Source organism: Gigantopelta aegis, chromosome 10 (genome assembly GCF_016097555.1).
Source record: "Gigantopelta aegis isolate Gae_Host chromosome 10, Gae_host_genome, whole genome shotgun sequence".
NCBI lineage: Eukaryota > Metazoa > Mollusca > Gastropoda > Neomphalida > Peltospiridae > Gigantopelta > Gigantopelta aegis.
In genome coordinates this window covers 45,863,470-45,881,100 of record NC_054708.1, presented here as the reverse complement: position 1 = coordinate 45,881,100, position 17,631 = coordinate 45,863,470, and the positions used below count along the sequence as shown (strand labels likewise).

Here is a 17,631-nt window from a genome sequence, read left to right as displayed (position 1 = left end):
ACATATCACAGCCTTTGATGTACCAGTTATGGTGCACTGGCTGGAACGAGAAATAGCCCAATGGGCCCACAGATGGGGATCAATCCTAGACTGACTGTACATCGAACGAGCGCTTTACACTGGGCTACGTTCCACTCTACCTTGTAGTAAGGCCAATAGCTGATGTCTTTTTCATGCTGGAGTGTCGTTAAACATCTATCATATTCTATTGTAGTAAGGTTTGTCTGTTCTATGATTCCTTTTGTTGAATCACAACATTGATATGTATTACTAGAATTACAAAACAGTATATTCAGCTGCAAAAAGTTATTATTATTAGTAGTATTTTATTAAGATGATGGCAATTTAAGTAAATAAATAACAATCACATCATATGCCATACATTTGTTTTTTTATTAAATTCATTTCAAATTTGTAAACCCATTTCATACATTTTTGTATAGTACACAGACTCATAAAATAATAAAATACTTATATACATATTTGGATGTGTTTTATAAAAGTATCACTCAGATTATATGCGATGGATGCACTTTTCATGGTCGATAGTATTCTACAGTCCTCAAATAGCTAACAGTATTATAGTTTTTACTGACGTGTATACATTGGAATATTTCAAATATTCTGTTGTTTAATTGGGGAAAAATGACATAAATATATTTTTTGTTGTGGATTAAACAGTACCAGTATTTATACATATTTTTAGATCTGATTGATTTTGACTTCTGTTATTTCCTGGCATGTGTGGGTTTTTTTTTAAAGCTTTTATTTTTAGGTGTGTCATGTGTTTCCGGCTTCTAAACAATAACCAGTAAAGAATGTTTGATTTCTTTCAGTTTGGTGGATTTGCATGAACGCCTCCGATCAAACCAATTACAGCAGCAGGAGATAGAACGACAGTTACAATCGTTGAATGCCGATGACAGTACCGATGCTGAAGTAGCAGCTTTAACATGACATCCAGCACCCAGCTTGTTTGACTGAGAGCATTTAAACATTCTGTGTGATTCTTTCTGAGAGAATGTCTCTCCACAGTATTTATCAGACCACAGTGTAAACCCAAAATGCAGTACTGTTTACACTACTGACTGACTGACCACACATTCCAGTGGATGTTTATTAAAAAAAAGTGTCTGTGATATATTTCTGGCAAGAGTTGGCCAAGTGAGTCCAGCTCTTGTGTATTCACTTTCTTTGGATGGTGTCATGATCGTCATGGTGAATGTTAAATTGGATCAGCTGACATTATTTGTGCTTGTAAATGAAATCTTGAATCATGATTTTCTAAACCACATTCCCGTGAATGGTCCACTGTTTTCAAGATGATGTAACTGTATACACTCATCATGGATCCTGACTCTTGATTTACTGCATTTAGCCTAAGACAATACAATGACATTGGTCCTATTCGTTTTTCTTTTGGTGCCATAAGTTTACACATTCCAGTTAATGCCAGCTGTTGCGCATATATGACTGAGACAAAGACATAAATACTGAATTTAGTACTTGAAGTTGAGGACAGTGGAATGGAGAGGGGGGATAGGGGTTGGGTAACACAGTAGTGGAATACTTATCTGAGGTATGATAACCTTCGATAGGTTATGGTGTGTGTCGTAATATCATAGCCTACGATGGTTTTATGATATTGTAGCTTTAAGATGGCTTCAAAAATCTGTAGCCTGTACGAGAAAGTTTATAAAGATATCTTATTGCTTTTGGGTAGGAGCAACACTATCTGGCAGCAGTGAATTACCTGCCCTCCCCCCCCCCCTCCCCCTCCCCCTCTCTCTCTCTCTCTCTCTCTGTCTCTGTCTCTCTGTCTCTCTCTCTGTCTCTGTCTCTCTCTGTCTCTGTCTCTGTCTCTGTCAACTACATGTTGAAATAACCATATATTAGACACCATATAGCTATAGTTTAAAATTTGCTGAAGCATCAATAAACCAATATTCCCTGGGGCAATGTTTCTGTTTGTTTTGAATCAGGGGATTGGCTTGCTTCTTTACACAGATGTGGGCTACCGTTAAAATTGTGGCCATCTGTTATGCTTCGCTAGATTTGTCTTTAAGGTAATCTCACCCATTCTTTGATGGGGGTTTTTCCTGTCCCAACCATAGCCTGAGTACTCTGGCTGACGGACATGTAAACAACCCCTGCAATTGTAATCGGCAATGCTGTAGAAATTACCGTGGAGGTTTTAATTCTCGACAGCACTTTTTTGCCTTGGACTATATTCAGGTTTTTCTTTTCAATGGCATGGTTTTTGCCGTGGACATTTTCTTAATTGCAGGGGTTGGTAGATATTGGGTTTGCAAACCCAGTACTGGATCCCACCCAGAGTGAGTTTATAAGGGCTCATTGGGGAGGTGCAAGGCCTCCAGACTAAGTTATGTCTCATTAACCATTAACATATTCTATTGGGCAGACTATCCACATAGCTGACACGGGCGTATGAAGGTGCCAAAAGGTGGGAGGGGGGACACACACATATATACATGTATAAATATATTTTAAAAAAACATCTCTGTTACTACCTGTTTGAACCTTAAATTATTAGCATGAAAATTAATGAAGAAAGCAATACATATTTCATAACTATGGCAAATTATAGCTTCTATTTATATTACAAAACCGTTTACTGTTTGTTTATTTTGATGTAATTTCTTTTGTTATAACTTTTAAAAGCCTAATTGTGTGTTGTTATTTTAATTAAATGCCTATTTGTTACATTGAATGTAACATTGAAGCTTTTAAAAAATAATTATTAAAGTAATAGTAATTAACTGATTACCACACTTGGCTTTTCTAAAACATTTCCTTATCCACTGAGGCTATTTCTCACTCCAGCCAGTGCACCACGACTGGTATATCAAAGGCTGTGGTATGTGTTATCCTGTCTGTGGGATGGTACATATAAAAGATCCCTTGCTGCTAATCGAAAAGAGTAGCTCATAAAGTGGCGACAGCGGGTTTCCTCCCTCAGTATCTCTGTGGTCCTTAACCATAATTATGTCTGACGCCATATAACAGTAAATAAAATGTGTTGAGTGCGTCGTTAAATAAAATATTTCCTTCTTCCTTCTTCATCCACTGAATACAAGTCCAATGGCTATAAGGTAAACTTGTAGACATACCTGTAATAAATTCCATGAATTTTATTTAACAGTATTAAATTTATGTTCAGTATGTTATACACAGTTTTGTTTTCTCTTAATAAATCTAGCAAGTTTTCTTGTTATAATTGTGCTAATAACAAATACTAGTTTTAACCATGTGGTCACATGTAAATACATTCATGTACATAACTTATTTATATTTATTTTTAAATATCTGTGGATCATGTTGTTATTGTATATTTTATGTACTTTTATAATAAATGCTATTTTTAATAATGTCTTTGTGTTGTCAGTTTTATGTAGAATGTCAAGTATGAAAATTTTATTAATTTGAATTTCATTTGTCATGACTATTTTATTAACACAATTTTATAATACATTTATAATGTTGTGGTAAAAAATAAATAAATTAAACAAAACAAACAACAGAGTCCTCTGGGACTGGAGGACAGGATCCAGAATTTTATATTGGGATTAAAAAGAGGAAGAGGTGTGCTCACTTTTCAAAAGAAAAAAAAACGAAAATCTCAATTGTCAATTGTGGTGGACAGGACAAAAATATGGTGGGTAATATATTATCCACTCTTGCTACACTTTGAGTATCCGTTTAATTTAGTACGTAACATACTTTAATGGCAGCAGTATATGTTCAATATTTACTTTGATGCAGTAATTTTAGGTGTCAAGAATATGTAACTGACATTGGGCTTGTTGAATGAGATTAAACTCGCTAAGAATGACTCCTGCCTAGCCTTCATCAGCATCAAGTGTCCCGTTGACTGAGTGTTGCCCATTTCAACTATTGATCCATAATATCTGGGTAAATTTACCCATGTTCCTAATCAATAATATTAAGAAAGCAGAATTTTGTTTTTTTTCGTTATCTTAGACAAGTGTCGTTGCATATATTCTAAAAAAAATCCTTTCTTTTTCGTTGTATGTTGTTAATTGATGCTTTTCAAACATTGAAGGAAATTAAACCAAAATATACATTTACGTAAATTGGCGATCATTGACGAAGAATGATATTTCCCATTTGAAACTGCTCCCTTGAATCTACGTAATTGGCCGAGGTGTTCCGAATGTGTGGTTTTTTTTATCGGCAGTCGTCGAGAAGTTTCTGAAAGGGTTTCCAAGTTAAAATAATAATTATTATAAATTATTTAGACTAAATGATCTAGTATGACTAAATTATCGTCTCATGCATGAAATCCGAAGCATATGTTATACTTTTAATGTTTGTTGGATGAACGTTAAATACGCGTATGTAAAAACTTTGCATTTGTGTCGATTTGTTGTAGCTCGCCTGTAAACCAGTTGACCTTTGGCACCGTTACTTGCAACCTTAAAGGTGCAATTTCTTTAAAAAAAGAAGACACCCGCACCCCATGTTTTACATTAATTTGTGACAAATCACATGATCCAATACATAATCTTTGCATAAGGAACTTAAAGGAATGCTAAAGCAAGGCTTTTGGGTTGGTATGCATATTCAACAATATATAATGCACATTATTGCTTAGCCTAATATCAACAAGTATCATATTACCATCGACGTCCCAAACTGCGTTCACCTAACGACGAAAATACGAATATGATATTTACAGAAATATTATTCTACATTTTTCAGCTACGATAACGTAAAAAATCAACACTGTGGATGTAAAACAAATCCATTCTAGTAAACAAAAGTGAAACACCCTCCGGTAAACAGGAAAGAGTGCGACGTTTCTAACTGCATTCAGGTGCATGTAGTGTAGTGTAGGCACCGAGGTGGAAGGTTGTGTTTCTGTGAGCTCTGAGATTAGAGCCAGGATAAGAGGATTATGTCCTTCCTGGAAAGCTCAGTAACACTGTTAAAGTCGGTCTTTTTTTCTACTGATGATTCTCAATTAAATCAAAATGAGGAACTTTCAAATAACTCAAATGAAGAAGTTTCAGAGGATAATAATATGTCAGCCAAGGATGTGCCTGTATTTTTGGATATTTCCCCGAAGAAACAGAGTATCATTGTACGAATATCACCATATATGTACAAACAAGTGGAAAATATTCTGGACAAGGATTTGAGTTTAATTAAAAAGAATGTGCAGAATGGTGCAGTATACAAGACAGAAGATGCATCGGTGACAGCCACTCTATACTGTACCACACACAAGCACACATACAAGGTAAGAAGATCTACTCTTGGTTAGACAACTTTGTATGCCACTGTGAACAGTTAGAGCCAGGATATCCAAACGTGCATGTAGTAGAAACACCCACCACAGTTTTTCTACAACCGTACAAAAGCCCACAATCGTTGCTGGAAAGCATGTCTCCTTTTCAAAAAGATATGGACTTTTTAGTGTTACAGATGTAAACTATGAAGAAAACTGTCCATATGCAGGAAAGAGCAGAGAAGAACTGATCAACATGATCACGGAACTCTCGAGGTCTTTTGAATATGAACATATTATATTAATACATGTCCCTCCAACGCAAAGAAGACTGATGCTGGGTGTCAAACCGATGTTGTGCAAACTGACATGCAATGCCAGACAGAGCCATCTGTGTTAACTGATAAATGCTGTCAAACTACATCACTAACTTCTATGGATGTACATGTACAAACCACACCAACTTTTTCAACTTCAATGGATGAAATACAAACGACACAACCATCTCCACCTTCCATGGATGTTGTAATACAAAAGGAACAAACTAAACATATTCCAGTAGTTGTAGAGAGCAGTAATGTCAGTGTGTTGCATACAGACAAAAAACAAATCAACAGATACTGAACACAACATTAACAATGATTTGGACACAAAGTCTACAACTTCTAACAAGGATTATAAAAAGGAAAGGCAAAAACACTTTGATAATAGGATCCTCCATTTTTAAAAGGAATAAAACCTAGAGGCCTGAGTGATACCGACGTGTTAACCATCAGGGGTGCAACAATTGACAGAATAGCTGGTGAGTTAATGAAACGGGACCTGTCAAGCTACAAGAACATCATCCTCCAGGTAGGAGGAAATGATATTGCAAGATACAGAAGTCTACAGAACTTTGAAGAAGACTACGAGAGTTTATTGTATGCAGCTAGGGCATTTGCAAACAAGGATGCCAATATCATTGTATCAGGACTCTTACCAAGGTCAGACATTTGTGTTCATGATGCAAATATTGTACTAGAAAATCTGTGCAACTTTTTGTGTATAATGTTCATTCCCCAATTTGTAAGTATTGCAGAGAGTGAGTACAGCATGTATTTTGTAAGAGATGGAATACATCTGAATAGAAAGGGCACATCGAGGTATCAGAAGAACATCATTAACATTATTGGAATTATGAAAACTGCTACTGCAACAAAGACCTGCATGAACTTTAATGTTTTTGCCTTGTTAATCTGGCACGTGTGAGGTCATGTGACACGCACCGAATGTTAATTCATCTTTCTCCATTTTAAGTCAATTTCTGTGAGTCATGTGGACCGATATCGGTAATTTTAAGGAATAAACAAAAACGACTTAGTAAAATTAATTGTTTCAGGGGTTTGTAAAGTTTTGTATTTAGATACTTACTTGTCTGAACTTTATTGTTTATGAAAATGTTCCTGAAATATGAAGAAAAATTTCATAAATGAACAACATGCCGATGACAACAAATCGGATTTTGATTGCGCGAACTGTGCACAAGAAAACAAAGTGAACGGAATTGAAAGCATAACGTAGTTAGGGATGTTGACAATATAGTTATTAATAAAACATTTAAATGTGACAGCTATTATATATTACGGGCGCAGCCATTTTGTACCATCCCAGTGAATACGCCTGTTTCACGTCAGGAATTAGTCTTAGAACTGAAGAAACAAAACGTACCTGATTTTTGCGGATGCTTTGCAATGTTCAGTAATAATGTCCATCCCAGTAAGCCAGCAATAAGTATATATTATTTTTTAATACAAAATAAACCACCACTGTCAAAGTGTCGAAATAACTGTATTATGTTTCGTCCATACATTAACCCATGTACTGAGTGTTTTCTTAGTTAATTGGTCCTTTCTTTCCGTGGCCTGCACATGTGATTCCTGATTGGCAAGTGTCTGCTGCATGGTATCCAGTCAGGGTAAATGATTGCCACCGTCTAGACACACATGCAAAAATACTTGACAGTTTTTTTTTTTTATTACGGGGTATTATGGGATAACCTGCTGCCTCTACAATGTTAATGGATATTATCAGCCGTCCTGCTTTATTACTGTGAATAATTCTGTAAAACCCTTGATTAAGTATACTTTCCCATCTAAAATAACAAAACTGACCAATTACGTAGTCACAAAGAAAAGAAAATTATCACTTAATTGAGTACTGTATCATGAATGGTCGTTTTTGCTCCAACATACCAATAGGCCTAATAATATGCTGCTTTATTTTTTTTTTTTGGGGGGGGGGATGTTTTAAGAGAGAAAAATACTATATAACTCCATTTCGTTCTGTTGATGCAAATTGAAATATATTTAGTTAAATAGTTTATTATACTATCAAGTCATTTATGTTGTTTTACATGTCTGGTTGCTTAAAGCGAAGCACCTTGTCATAAATTACTGCTTTTGTTTACACTGTGCATACAGGAGTTGGTCGGAGCTGATGTCACTTTGCCCTAAGCTATAGTACCGGACGCCACGGAAACGAAACAAAATGGCTGCCCCCAGTTAGCAGGAATAATATTTTTTTATTTATTAACTCTAAAATTACGCTTTTTTCATTTCTTTCTGTATGTGTTGGCAGTGGTTCGGGTATGCATCTTTCCAACACATAAGGCTCATGTTGGAGTTTAGTCTCCCTTTAAGAACGGTCAAATTTATTATCAAATTAGCTGTCACAATTGGCAAAAACTTAAGCAGCAATGATCAAGATTAATATTGATCAGTGTTCTGTTATTTCTGGTCAGCACTGTGTGCTGGGGGTGGGGTAGGGTGGGGTGGGGTGGTGAATATAAAATCCAAGAAACAAAATTTTTGAGGTTTTATGCGGCGGGGGGGGGGGGGGGGGTTAGGTCATAACACTTGCTCAAGCAAATTTTCGTTTTTTTTTTGAATACTTTTCCCAGGGTGGTGGTGGTGGTCATATCTTGACACCCCCTAATGAAATCTTTGTTCACCACACAACCCCCCCCCCCCCCCCCCCCCCCCCCCCCCCCCCAGCTAAAATTCCTGCACACATGCATGTTTTTATTATAACTAATTAAAAAGCAAAATTATTAATACATGTACCACATTTTACATGCCCCATTTTATATTTCAGGGCTTCAACTGCTAGAACAGGATGTCCATTGTTTTAATCATATCAATAGCTGTAGCTGTTGTTAGTGTGATTGTTTGTGTCTACCTCAAGCTGACTCGAACAAGATGTACCTGCAAAGCAGATTTGACGGGAAAGACTGTCATCGTGACAGGGGCTAATTCAGGTTAATATGATGATTATATTAGTATTGTTGGGAGTGGGAAATATATATAGTACTATACCATATAGTATAAATTGAGTTTTCGCTAGATATCATTTTTACAAAATTAGGGAACTTCCCATGGTATTTGACCAAACAAAAGTGAGGTCAGATACCATGCGAAATTCGTGAGTCTTGTAAAAGTTATATCTAGTGAAAACAAGTGTGGTATTTTATTTATTACCCACCTTCAAATAATGTAAAATCTGACAATTACTTCCAACATCACTCGACGCAGAGTAAAGACCAGGGAAGATTATATCACTTACTGAAATGATGTCATTTTAGCAACTAATACGCATGTGATGGTGCATATTGAATTTGTATGACACAGCCAGACATTCACCAAGTGGGTAATAAAACTCTGTCTGAGATCTGATAAGTTATAGGATCAATAGACAGAGAACCAGTGGAGTGGGTTTTTTTTTCTTTTTAATGACACCACTGGAGTACATTGATTAATTAATCATCGGCTATTGGATGTGAAACATTTGGTAATTCTGACACGTAATCATCGGAGGAAACCCGCTACATTTTTCCTGATGTAGCAAGGGACTTTTTATATGCACTTTCACACAGACAGGAAAGCACATACCACAGCCTTTGATCAGTTCTGGTGCACTTGTTGGAACGATAGTATATCAAAGACAGTTCTAGGTACTGTCTGTAAGATTAAAGCAAGTTATGGTTTCTTGTGTAACACTGTATACCAAGCGGCCTGTATTAAAGTAACCATATGTCAGGTATGTGTGTAGGACATTGTGCAGAAGGCAGAATTCCCAATGACTGATGATGTGTGAAATCACAAATTTGACGCAGTGTAGGAATGGAGCGGAGTCTTGCTGACGCATCAAAATAAAAGTACCTTTATTTAAGTTGTCCTAAAAAAGGGGCTTGAAATTCTCAGTGAAAAATTATTAAATGCAACATAATTTATGGTTTCAATTGTCTGAAATTATTTACCAACATTTTATGAAAGTTCAAAAATATGCAACAGTCGGAAACACTTGATGTGATAAATATTGAATAATTGAATATGGCTTAAATCTCCATATTTAGGTGCGTGGGTTGAATTTATCACAGATCATTGGCACTCGTGACAATGAAAAAATAATACTTACAAATAAGTCCAAATGGGGACATGTTTTGATGAGAAGGTGATAATAAAATGGTTTAAAAAAATATACCAACACCATTACAGAATCTTGGAGCTGAAAACAATGTCTCACCTACATGATCGTCCTTCGTACACTCTGTTTTGTAGAAAAGTAACCTGTATTTCAGTATGTGAATGAAATATAATTAACTTTAATCAAACAATTTTAAATTCTTCAAAACCAGTAACATATATGTTTTAAATCTGATATGCATGTTGATGTTTTAATATAACTTTATCCAGGTATTGGATACTTCACTGCTCTAGACTTTGCCACTCGCAACGCACGAGTCATTCTTGCCTGCCGCAATATGGACAAGGCAACAGAGGCCTGCAGTAAGATCAAAGAGGAGACCGGGAACAAAAACATTATTGCAAAACATCTTGAACTTAGCAGCTTGAAGTCTGTCAGGAAGTTTGCTGATGAAATAAAGAAAGAAGAGAAAAGGCTGCATATTTTGGTCAACAATGCTGGTGTGTTAGGTGAGAAAATCTGAAAAACGTTATCAATGTGAATATCTGAACTTTATTTTTAGTCTAACTCAGACTGTGGATGAGAACCGTGTTAAGGATCCGCGGGGCCTGTAGCACAAATAACAGCAGGGTCCCCTTCCCAGGATATATATTTTGCAAACCCCTCGGAGAGGGGGGAAAAATGACCTGGGGAAAATAAATATACACATCACCATGGGGACCCCTGAAGCACTGGTCCCGTAGCACATGCTACATGTGCTACTAGGATAAACCGACTTTGCTATGGATTTTCGTGATTGGAGGCAACCTGACTTATACAATATTTCTTGAATGCATACATGTAGTTACCAATCCAAGTTTTAAAAAGCTATTCCTGTTGGCTGTATAACTTCCATGACAGGGTTTTAAATAATAGATTAAAAAAAAGAATTATGCCAAAACTTGTTGCTAGTTTGAGTGTAAACCACAATTTAGTGTGTATATTCCACACCAAGTTGATCGCCAATCACAATGTACACGATTTTGGGAATATTATGTACAGTGGCTGTCAGTTGTCTATATTTTATGAGAATTTTATGCACCTATTATCCATTAACGTTTTTATATGTAAAAAAAACACCAGTCATACAACAGCGACGCTATGACAACGGTTCCATGTGACGTCATAATACTTAACCTAGAACGTATATACACGTCTGCAACAGTCTACGGGTTAAAACAAATTTCACTTGCATACTTTTTATAGCCCTAAGATCAACTTAAGTGCATTGGGTAGCTATGCGCTTACGGTAATCTTACGGCTAAGATCGCTTCGTGGAACGGGGCCCTGGGGCCTGATTCACAAAGCTCTCTTAGCCTCTGCTAGACAACAAAGCATCCTCTTTGCACGTCTTTTAGCATTGCACTGCGAGATTCGCAAAGTTGTGAGAATTTAGTGAATTAGGACCCAGACCACTATGTGGAGTTATACAGTCTGCACTGAATGATATATATGGGTTTTTTTTATTTTAAAGGTTTGCCTCAAATAATGACAGACGAAGGGCTGGAATATATGTATGCCACTAATCATTTTGGTCCATTTCTGCTGACAAATCTGTTACTTGGTGAGAAAAAAAGATTTTGTTTTTAATATTTATTTTTCACACATTTGTAATACTAATAATACAGTCTTTTTTGTTTGTTTGGTGCTACATTTTATGGACTTAATGTATCATTAAACCATAATAAAACACTTTTTTTAAATCTAGGTCAAAGCATAAATGCATTACTTGATGTTGTTCAAATGCTTTATACATTATTATATTTATAGGATATTAAAGAAGCTTCCATTTCTTATCATGTTTATGTCCTGAGTGAAATAAGTTTCATTTGTCACGAGCTTTAGCGAGTGACAATGAAAATGATTTCACGAAGAACATAAACATGATACGAAATGGTAGCGAGTTTAATATCCTGTTTATTACCCATAGTTGGTCTTAAAGTATATCACTCCAACTCATTTGGCTGACGTTCCTATAAGGTTATAGTGTGCAAATTGATGACATCACAAAGTGTTACATCCCACTTGACGTTCTAGTGGGATGTATCACTTTGATATGTACCAAGATATTTGTAACCATATGGGTAATAAATATAGATATTAAAGACTGTTCAACAATTATGTAATGTTTAAGCTGGGGAGGGGGGTATCTTGGGATTTTTATTTCCTCTGTTATTAGTGCCTGCTGCGAGGATAAATAATACATGTCTATACATTTATTATCCACGTAGATATTCAGGGAAGTATAACCAGTACTACACACGTGTCATAATGATTTCGCATGACTAATGAATGACGTAAGTTTGGGAAGCGACGTAACATAATGTGGCTTCCCCAGTCTTAACTCTGTGTAATCTCCTTCTGGTTACGTTTGAATAATTTTGACACTGTCCTTGTTAGGCTGTTCATAAAAAATAATATTATGGGTAATAAAGAAATTATTACACTCGCGTGTGAATCGTACTGATTTTACGAAATTCTGTATTCTGAAATACAAGTATCCCGACACTCATTTCGTAAAATCAGTATAACGCACAAGCTCGTATAATACTCTCTCTATATATTTGGTGTTACACAGTGACAGATACATATACCGTATTACTTTTCTGTAGACTTACTAAAGGCATCGGCTCCCAGTCGGATTGTGAATGTGTCATCAGTTGTGAACAAAATGGGAAGAATAGACTTTGGCAATTTAAGAGCAGAAAGGGCATTCAACAGACAGGCAATCTATTTCAACAGCAAGCTGGCCAACATCCTATTTACCAAAGAATTAGCTAGAATACTTAAAGGAACAGGTAACATAATTATATAGATCGAATGTCAAATAGATCAAGACCCATCAAGACTCTTTGAAGTCAAATCATATCTGTTCTATAAAGCATTGAACAATTATTGAAGGACTTGTTCTTATTGTCATTTTAAAACGTATATCTGTAATATTATTTGCCACAGCTCTTAAGTCAGTGTTTTAATAATTTAATCATAAACAAATATAACATGTAACTGATACAGTGTTAATTTTCACCCAGCACCTGGCTATAATGGCATCTACTGTAGCCTGAGCTTGGCCATCTACATTTTCTATGTTTGAGAACAAATCTTAGGAAGGGGTGGGATGGGACGTAGCCCAGTGGTAAAGCCCATTGGGTTATTTCTCATTCTATCCGGTGCACCATGACTGGTATATCAAAGACCATGGTATGTGCTATCCTGTCTATGGGATGTCACATATAAAAGATCCCTTGCTACTAATGGAAAAATTAAGCAGATTTCCTCTCTAAGACTATATGTAAAAATTACCAAATGTTTGACATCCAATAGCCGATGATTAATAAATCAATGTGCTCTAGTGGTGTTGTTAAACAAAACAAACTTTTCTTTCTTTTAAATCTGACTTTTAGATGATAGTCATTATACCTTTTACTGGTTTATCTTGTATAAGTATTTCATTTTAAAATTAATAGGCAGATATATACATTTAATGTTTTGTTCATTTTTATCTGCATATATTCATTTCTTTAATCAACACATTCCAAACACTAACTGTTACAGCGGTTACAATTTTCAGGTGTTTCGGCAAACTGCTTACATCCTGGCTCTGTAAACTCAGGACTTCTGCGGAACCTACCAGCCGTAGTGAGGGAACCGCTTAGACTACTTGCTCATTTCTATTTTATGGTAACTACGGTAACACAGTTCCAGTTATTTGCTAAACATACTCTAAGACGTTATACAATTTGGCCAGGGGTACCGTATTTCATATAGGGATAGGTGTAAAAGCTGAGTATCCCCTCCCCACCTTAACCGCAACTAACAAATATAAAATAATGGGCAGGGCTTCTAGATTATGGTAGCCCCACTCCCATGGCTAGTGATATTCAATGTTGGGCTAGTAAATAACTACTATTGCCATGCCCGACGACTGGTAAATGTTTTGGGTCAAATGTTGCAGTTAAGTCTGTTTTGTAAATATAAATACCCTGCCCACACCCAACCCCACAATGTTAATGGTTTAAGCTGTATCTCCCTCTATGTTTAGATAACATATTTGATTATTACTAGTATTTAGTAAAATTGCATTAACTTTAAGTAAAGTAGGGCTAGTGAATTTTTAATCATGGCTAGTAAATGTTTAAAATTACTAGTGGTTTTTAGGAAAATTCTAGAAGCCCTGAATGGAGACCCCACCTGACTGATTGTCACACACCCTGAGCTAATAGCCATAATGTAAACCTATGGATACTTTATTTCATAATTCAGAGATGGGAGAAATTCTGATTTTTAATTCCACTCAAAAACTGTTCTTGTTTTTGTTCTGTGATAAAAAGGGTACATTATGTTTCAAGACACTGCCCACTTTTTTGAATTTTGTTTGTCCAGTGCCATTTTGGTCTGTGATTATTACTTGGTACTTTAATAGTATTTCTTTACTGTTTTTCTAATTTGTGCGCTATTTTGGTGTGCGTTTTTCAGTTTGTTAGTCTTTGAGAGGGCTGGGGTGTGGCTCATCAGTAAAAACACTCCTTGAAGTCTGATAGATCAGAGTATCAATCCCACTCAGTCGATAGATATATTTGGGTTTTCCAATTCCAACCAGTGTCCCACAAGTTGTTTATAAAGGTAAAGTCCCATGAGCATGATCCAGCCAGTGTGAAAATGTTACTCACTTGCCGGGTTGCAGAAGTGCGTTTTTTTTGTCGCACTCTCTAGGTCATGTGTCTCTGCATTAACTAGCAACATCTGCTTGCCATATAGAACAAATGGCCTTCCATCTTACTTGTCTTGTCTAAACTGTCCATCGGAGGGGACTATAGGTTTCGTCTCGGTCATTCTGTCTGTCTGTCTGTCCATCGCTCTGTGTGTCGGACAGTTTTTTTTTTTTTTTTTTTTTTTTTTAGCAATGTCTTTAGATACTAAGATGAAATTTTGTGTATATAGCTTTATCAGGTACGGTTACAGTTCAAGTTTGACTTTCATGGCGATTTACCCATTTTTGACAAGAGTTATGTCCCTTGGGGCACATGTATTGCTTTAGCACTACTCTCAGAATGCCTGTTTTCATTGATTTGTTGCTGTTGTTTTTGTTGAAGACTGCTGAGGAAGGTGCACAGACTACGATCCACTGTGCTGTCAGTGAGAAGGTTGAGGGGATCAGTGGGATATACTTCATGGGGTGTAAGGAGGCCGATAGCAGTGCTAACCGTGTATCGCAGGACGAGGGCGTGGCCAGGAAACTCTGGGAGATCAGTGAAACGTATACTGGTCTCACACAGTGATCACCATGATGACATTGATTCTTAGTTAGAGCTCTCGTCTTTCAAATGAGGTGGATTATGCAATAAAACAAAGTAGTGTCACACATAGAGGAGTTAACGGTTATTAATCAATGTTATGTACTGAGTGAAATAATTTTCAGTTCGAGTGACAAATGAAAATTATATCACGAGGGACATAAATTTGATAATAACTGGTACCAAGTGTGTAATTCTATTTATTACCTCATTTATTTTTCTCTATAAAAACCTTTTATTTTTCTACATGGACATGTATTTGTATGTATAGAGAACCAGTGTTGTACACAACTTTACACACTATTCTGAGTATTCCTGTAACTTTGTATTTTATTCATGATGACATCATTTTCAAAAACTGAAGTCCCGTTTATTCTGTTTAAAACAATAACGATTAATTGTATTAAAATAACATTTTATTATAAATTTAACAATAAAAACGTAGAAGCGTAAAGCTAAGGGAAAAAGTTTGTTTTGTTTAATAACACCACTAGAGCACATTGATTTATTAATCGTCGGCTTTTGGATGTCAGGCATTTGGTAATTTTGACATAGTCAAAGACAGGAAACCTGCTACATTTTTCCATTAGTAATAATTTTGTATGTTACATGAATGCATGATAATTTCTTAGTGAGAATGGAAACTCATTTTTTTTGCCCAGTTATGAGTGTCCGCTGGAGTAATAAATATTTACAATCTGTATATCCTTAAAATGGATTTGCAGGATTCATGTTCAAGTGTTTATAAATACTAGAGTGACATTTTTAATATTTTATAGTATTGATCTTATCTACTCTTATATGCCGTACACCTGACACATATTATTGTCAGTTACTGTTATGTAAATTGTTCTCAAACATTTCAAAATGAAAAACAGCAGACTTTGGCTAATGTTAACTGATCAGTGTTAGAAAATAAATTTCATTGGTATATATTTACTTTATATGACATATGAATGTTCATTTTGTACAACTATTTAAAATATTTTGAGGTAGAATAATAATAGAAGCCACAAGATGAATTTTACATTATATGTGTGTTTGTCTCTGTGTGTGTGTGTGTGTGTGTGTGTATGTTTGTCTATGTGTGTGTCTGTGTGTGTGTCTGTATGTTTGTCTGTGTGTGTGTGTGTGTGTCTGTGTGTGCACTTTTCTCTCTATTAGTGTAATATATGAATGCATGCAACATTTATGTGTATGCATAAAAGTATGATACTTGTAACAATTTAAAATGATATGTGCCAATACTGTGCTTTCACAATTAAATTTTATTTAGGTACAAGCTCAATTTTGCCTTCAAATAAGAAATGAAACAAAAATGTAATTATGTTGGGGGTTTTTTAGCAGTCAATGTCCAAATGATTCACTGGTTTGAAAATTAAATTAAAGTAATTTTAATCTTTTTGATTTCATGATTTGATTTGTGTTATATGTTGCTGTCAACAGTTTTACCCACAATTCCAAATTAAAAACCAAAGACAAAAAACACACAAAAACACATGTAAGCATATAAAATGTTTATTACATTAATTTTTTATTTTTGCGTGGAGTGGGAGATGGGGGCAGATTAATTTTTTTTTTTTTACAAATATAAATTCAACTCATGCCAACAGATGGAAATGCCACCTTTGGTTGGTAGGAAGGAGACCGGTTTAACAACCAGTTTACCTGTTCAGCTAAAGACAACATATTTATGATAATTTAATGAGGTGTAGTATTGTGGTAGATAAGGGTTGCAACATAAGAATATTAAAGGTGGTATGAGTGTCTTGTGTGAAAAAAAGAATATGGGGCAAATGTCCTGGATTCATCCATTATACCACTGTTCGTGTGTTGCATTCAGATTTGTGTGCAGCATAATTAATAGTTGTGCATATTTAAGGACAATAATGTACAGTGTTTAGTACATGTATATATACTAGCGGAAAACAGTTTCTGTGCATCATTAACTTCTCAGTAATATTCAGTCCCCACGCGAAGTCAAAATCATAGTGTGATTTCGCTTTACGGTGACTGGCACAGCGCAGTGTAGCTAGTCAAGGCGAAGTTTGGGCTCACGTGTGCCCTGATTTTTTATTATTACTTATTTAAAAATAAATCAAAACCTTTTGTTTGCCATACATGTATTATTTATCTATTAAAAGTACGGTGAACCAGTCCTGACTTCTGAACCTAAAGTGGTCTACACCATGCTTGGTGCGTCAGCGGTGACCTAACAAAACAACGTATTGCTGAAAAGTCGTGGTCGATTTTTGTAAGGATGTAACCGGTTGCGGACATTTCTTCCACTAGTTGGCCTGAACTCAGGAATGTTTAGAGATGTCAGACTTGTCGTTTCCAAATGATTCCGTAGGTGTACTAATCTGGTATAGGCATTTTTTGCAAACGTGACGTCACACGTAGGCTCCCTAAATACAGATCTCTAGTACTCATATTTGTTGATAACAGCTCCGCAGACACTGTATGGTGTTCTGATGAACACAACGTCAAACGCATGACCACGTTCATGACAATCAGATACCACTAAAAGTGTTTCCCTGAGTGACGAGAAGCCATACAATCATG

General features: G+C 35.8%; 2 protein-coding genes across 3 annotated transcripts in view; both read left to right on the top strand.

Annotated features, from left to right (window-relative positions):
• LOC121382976 (coiled-coil domain-containing protein 18-like) overlaps positions 1-2,867 on the top strand; it is a 40,172-nt gene extending 37,305 nt beyond the window's left edge. The window contains exon 30 of the mRNA XM_041512679.1: positions 837-2,867. Within this exon, the coding sequence (XP_041368613.1) occupies positions 837-957 (121 nt within the window). The 3' untranslated portion in view covers positions 958-2,867. The remainder of the gene's footprint in view (positions 1-836) is intronic.
• A 1,338-nt stretch (positions 2,868-4,205) lies between these two features.
• Positions 4,206-17,182, top strand: LOC121382977 (retinol dehydrogenase 14-like). 2 transcript variants are annotated; one of them, XM_041512682.1, is made up of 7 exons: positions 4,206-4,249; positions 8,405-8,567; positions 10,003-10,242; positions 11,247-11,336; positions 12,385-12,570; positions 13,344-13,453; positions 14,866-17,182. In XM_041512682.1, exons 2-7 carry the CDS (start codon positions 8,426-8,428, stop codon positions 15,049-15,051), a joined length of 954 nt encoding a protein of 317 aa, XP_041368616.1. In that variant the 5' UTR covers positions 4,206-4,249; positions 8,405-8,425; the 3' UTR covers positions 15,052-17,182. The 2 variants fall into 2 exon arrangements, with proteins under 2 accessions (XP_041368616.1, XP_041368615.1); XM_041512681.1 differs by having other exon boundaries at positions 4,214-4,376.
• The last annotated feature ends 449 nt before the right edge of the window (positions 17,183-17,631 follow it).

Bases quoted from the DNA above. Each gene is read 5' to 3' on its own strand.
- LOC121382977 (XM_041512682.1), top strand. From the start codon at position 8,426: ATGTCCATTGTTTTAATCATATCAATAGCTGTAGCTGTTGTTAGTGTG. The intron at 8,568-10,002 runs GTTAATATGATG...AACTTTATCCAG, and splicing joins CGTGACAGGGGCTAATTCAG to GTATTGGATACTTCACTGCT. The intron at 11,337-12,384 runs GTGAGAAAAAAA...ACTTTTCTGTAG, and splicing joins GCTGACAAATCTGTTACTTG to ACTTACTAAAGGCATCGGCT.